At 34.5% G+C, this 4,763-nt stretch overlaps 1 protein-coding gene across 1 annotated transcript; it reads left to right on the top strand.

Annotated features, from left to right (window-relative positions):
• LOC107645470 (zinc finger AN1 and C2H2 domain-containing stress-associated protein 11) lies at positions 764–3,396 on the top strand. Its single transcript, XM_016349501.2, has 2 exons — positions 764–1,086; positions 2,319–3,396. The coding sequence occupies exons 1-2, from the start codon at positions 988–990 to the stop codon at positions 3,093–3,095; spliced, it is 876 nt and encodes a 291-aa protein (XP_016204987.1). The 5' UTR covers positions 764–987; the 3' UTR covers positions 3,096–3,396.

The following is a 4,763-nucleotide window of genomic DNA, read 5'->3' on the forward strand; positions in this document are numbered from 1 at the left end:
CAAAAATTTAGCCTCACCTGAACTAGGCTTACTATTAGCCTTTACTTTTTGCTGTGCTAACACTTTTTGGTGATGACACGTGTTTAAAGTCAAAAGTACTTGGCGTGTGAACTGTTTTTTCAGAACGTAATGGGTGAATAGGTTTTGATGTATTTGTAGTGTGAGCCAAATGATGGATGTAATGTCAAATACTTGTATGATGATATTTTTATATTAAAATGATATTATGAATTTTTAGATAATTAATTAAATAATAGAATTATTTTTTTAACATATGTGTGATGTATTTGAGTTTGGGCCTGTTTTTATGAAGGTTTTAGATTAATTAAAGGGAAAAAATATAGACTTTTGAAATAGATATTTTGGTTTTTGCAATGTGTGATATGCTTAGGTTTGGGCTTATTATATAAAAAATTTTCTTAGCCTATATTTCTTGACTACCTTTAGCAGCTATATAAAAAAATGAAGGCCTTTAGAAAATGCAAAAAAGAAAAATGAAGTCCTCTGGAAGCTGACAATTTGGACTGAATAGACATTAACCAGTGGAAAAAAAAGCCTTGGGAAATTCTTTTTGTAAATATTTATAGGAAGAGTAACAGATGTGCTGATTGCCTAGCTCGAAAAAGTCTAAACTTAGACCCAGGCTTTTATTTTTGGGACCTGCCTCCTAGAGAGGTTATTAGCATCTTAGCTGATGATGAACAAGGGGTTTCTATGCCCCGATTAGTTTGTATTTAGTCTTCTTTTGGGTTTTGGCCCCGGGTGGGATTATCCGATTTTGTTGTATTCCTGGATTTTCTGCTCTGAGTTTGTTTTGATCTATATACGCGGATTTCAAAATCCGCCCCAAATATTCAGATTCCATTTTTCTTTTTCAAATCTTGGTGCCTATTTCAATCCGCTTTCTTTCTCCGAAGTGAGGGAGAGAACGATCGAGCAAGCTGAACTGCAATCGGAATCGGAATCCGAATTAGAATCCGAATTCGGATGGGGACTCCGGAATTCCCTAACCTAGGCAAGCATTGCTCCGTTTCCGATTGCAAGCTCATCGATTTCTTGCCCTTCACTTGCGATCGCTGCAATCAGGTTTCTCAATTTCTATTCCTTTTCTTTATTGCTATGATTTTGTTTCTGTTGTATTTCACCTGCATTTCTTGGTTGCTTTTCGATTTTGTGCCTTGTTTTTAGAAAATAGAAATTTATTTTGTGGAAATCTTGTTTTGACTTTGATTAAGGAGAGTGGAAGAGATTAGCGATTGAGCTGAAAACTGAGATGTTTTCTGCCAATAGGAATAGAAATGTTTGTTGAATTGAAATGCAAATATTGAAGGAAAGAAAAGTATTAAACCTAAACTGGATGGTTCGTAAACGAGAGCGTGTGGATATTGATTATTGAACTGATATGCTGGGAACTTATAGATCACCATTGGTATGATGCTTGTCGAAATGTTAGAACTTAACGATCTTAGTTTGACCATTGTTTGCTTTCTCAAATGCATGTTATGAGCATATAAGCAATGGACTTTTATTTCAAAAATTAAGAAAAACCCACCAATTTAGTCTCATGAAAGACTGGAACACCAACATTGTAGTTTGAAAAGGACTAAACAAGTATGTGGTACTTGAAAGATGTAGTCTAATGAGGCATATCTTTTTCAGGTACCATGGGTTTGTTTAGTTCTTTGGAGGTAAATTTGTTGATGTTTTAATCTTTCAGGAGAAGTGCTCTCAGTGTTAGTTGAATTTGTTGTTTTGAATGTTAGGAGCTTTATCCATCTCTCTGTTTCTTGAAGTGAACACACTCTTCTAAAGGTATCTCGTTCAGCACTCAAAAACTTTGAAGTTATAATATCGAGGCCACCATCCGATTGCTCTTATCTTTGTTCTCATTGTCTGCCTTTTAACTTAGACATAATTTAGGTGCTTGGTTTATATTTGAAAATGAAAGTAGTTCATATATAGTGTTAAGGGAAGTGTTTAGCCTTTTTGACAACTTGTATTCGGGTTCCTGTTAAGCTTGCACCAAATCCCTGCAGGTTGTTGTATACTTGATAATATTTATAGGCATGTAGTGTTTGGTAGTTAAAATCATCGTGTTTTGCAGCATATTTAGCCAAGAAGTTCTTTTTTTTCCTTCAATTCTAATGAGCAGTTTGACAGTTGTAGTTCATTGGGATTTGAATATTGACTAATGATTAAGGATTATAGCTTTCTGAGGATCTTCAAGTATCGAATTATGAATGAATTTTCTGCTCGTTTTGATATTAAAACTCTTTGTTTGAGCTAACTATATCACTATATCTGCCAATCTCCAACAGGTATATTGTTTGGAGCACCGAAGTTATATTAAACATAATTGTACAAAGCCCAACAAACATGATGTCACTGTTGTTATATGTCCTCTTTGTGCCAAAGGAGTTCGCCTAATTCCAGATCAAGATCCAAATATAACTTGGGAGAATCATGTTAACACTGAATGCGATCCATCAAATTATGAGAAAGCCACAAAGAAGAAAAAATGCCCTGCCCCTGGATGCAGAGAGGTGTTAGTATTCTCAAACACCATTAAGTGCAGGGACTGCATGATAGACCATTGTTTGAAGCACCGCTTTGGACCTGCACACAAGTGTCCTGGTCCCAAAAAGTTGGAAACAAGCTTTTCATTTATGAGTCTTGTAAATAGAAATAGAAAAGAGGAGCCGAAACCCAATTTGACTTCAGCCTCATCATCTAAATGGACAACAGGCCTTTTTAATGTAGCTTCTAGTATTATGGCTTCAGCAGAAGCAGGCATTTCCAAATTGAGCGGTGAAACTAACCAAAGCCAGCAGACGACAAGGAATGGGACGGGACAAAGCAGTGGCAGTGGAAATAGAAACGGTTTAGTGGAGCAATGTCCTCAGTGTGGTGCTAAGTTTTCCTCGGTCACCACCTTGGTCGATCATGTGCAAAAAGTTCATGAAAGGAGTGGCAACCGTCCTGGGGCAAAGAAGGTGACAATTGATGCATGTCCGAAGTGTAGTAGGGGATTTGTAGACCCAGTTGCTCTTGTGGAACATGTTGAGAGGGACCATGGTGGTAGTTCCAGAGCTTAGGTGTGGGGTTAAGACACTGTTGAGGAAATTGCAGTGGATTGTTGAGTTTATAGACATTTTTTCTACCAAATTTTATAGCAAAAGGATGTCAAATTGTCAATACCAATTTAATTTGTTCAGAGAGATCAGTTGTGTAATTTTAGCCTTATTTGACAGCTTGATTATTTGATAATATAGATTCTTTCTTCTTGCTTGGAATTAATCTAACTTCTTGAATTGTAATTTTAGCATAGAAAAAGGTTACTTCCTGAGTAATCCTGTCAATGCAAACATTTCAAACGGTGGTGGAACCATCTTTGTTGCACTGTTTTTTGCGGTTCAAATTCTATATTTTATCATCATCATTATCATTATTGTTGATATTATTATGGTCTGAGTGGTTCAAATTTTGTTGTATAAAACTATGTAGGTAAGTTTGGTATGGGCGTAGAGATGGGGGCAAAATATTTTATGGATACAAATAGGAGTGTCGAATGCTTTATTGTCCTTCCAGCTATGCAGAATAAGTAAAGATGCTAAATTATCTCAATACTTAAAAAGAGTATAATACTTTTAATTATCTGTCATGGCATTATATTTATAAAGCACGTTAGTTGTGTTTGTTTCAAGTGAGACAAGCCCATCAAGTTCTTGCTGTTTAACATCCTCATAGTTTTTGTTTGTTAGCCTCCAGAGCTTTCTTTTAACAGTGCCATACACCTTTTGCACCATAAATTTTGAATCTCCAAATGAAACAACTAAATTCAACATTTTTTCCCTCATTTTCAGATGAAAAAAAGTAGAAATTTAGATAAGAAACTTCTAAGATAAAAAGTAAAAACCAATCAGAATGTCCTGACTTAGTGCAACCAAAATAATTTTGAATAGTGAAATTTCAGCATGCCAAATGCTGTTCCCTAAACTCATGTGGCCCTTTCATTAATGATTATTATATATTATATTTATTTATACTTTATTTCCGTATACATAAGATGTATGCGATATGAGTTAGAATAAAATATTAAACAAAAAAAAGGACTAATTTATCCACTAAATATTTTTCATTTTTATGATAGAAAAAACTTTAAGCTAAAATATAAATAAGCAGCTTCACTTTCCAACCATTTTCCCCCACAATATGCATGCGGATTGGTGATTATGCCATGCAAATTGCTGAATTCCCTTGTTAGTAGTGTTGTGTAATAATGATAAGTCATGAAGACATTGCTCCTTTACTTGTTTGTTTCAAAAGTTGGCAAGAAAGCAACATGTGTGCATGTTTGATGTTTCCTCCAATAATAATCAATGCAAACCGGTTTCTTTTGTTGCCCTTTCCATGAACAAAGAAAGTTGGCTTCATGCATAATTGAAAAGACTATTTAGTATTGTTTTTTGAGAGAATCTTACATTTGATTGTGAAATGTATGATTTCTATACTCTAAATTTGTTCTGCACTTGCTCAAAAGGTAAGTGAAGTGGAAAAGAAATCCCAAAGTCTAGTTGTTGAGAAATTTATATATAAAAAAATCGTTCTCGAAACTTACTTCTACGAAGAGACAATCTTAATCCATCAAGTAAGAATAATGTTGCAGGAAAAAAAAATTGAGGGTCTAACTTTTCATTAATATTGGAATCCTCAATCGTTTAACCAAAAGTTGTTATTCCTTAAAAAATTTAAAACTAAAAATT

Source organism: Arachis ipaensis, chromosome B06 (genome assembly GCF_000816755.2).
Source record: "Arachis ipaensis cultivar K30076 chromosome B06, Araip1.1, whole genome shotgun sequence".
NCBI classification, from domain to species: domain Eukaryota; kingdom Viridiplantae; phylum Streptophyta; class Magnoliopsida; order Fabales; family Fabaceae; genus Arachis; species Arachis ipaensis.

Excerpts from the sequence above, each read along its gene's own strand:
- LOC107645470 (XM_016349501.2), top strand. The coding sequence starts at position 988 with ATGGGGACTCCGGAATTCCCTAACCTAGGCAAGCATTGCTCCGTTTCC. Across the intron at positions 1,087-2,318 it reads CTTGCGATCGCTGCAATCAG|GTATATTGTTTGGAGCACCG; the intron begins GTTTCTCAATTT and ends AATCTCCAACAG.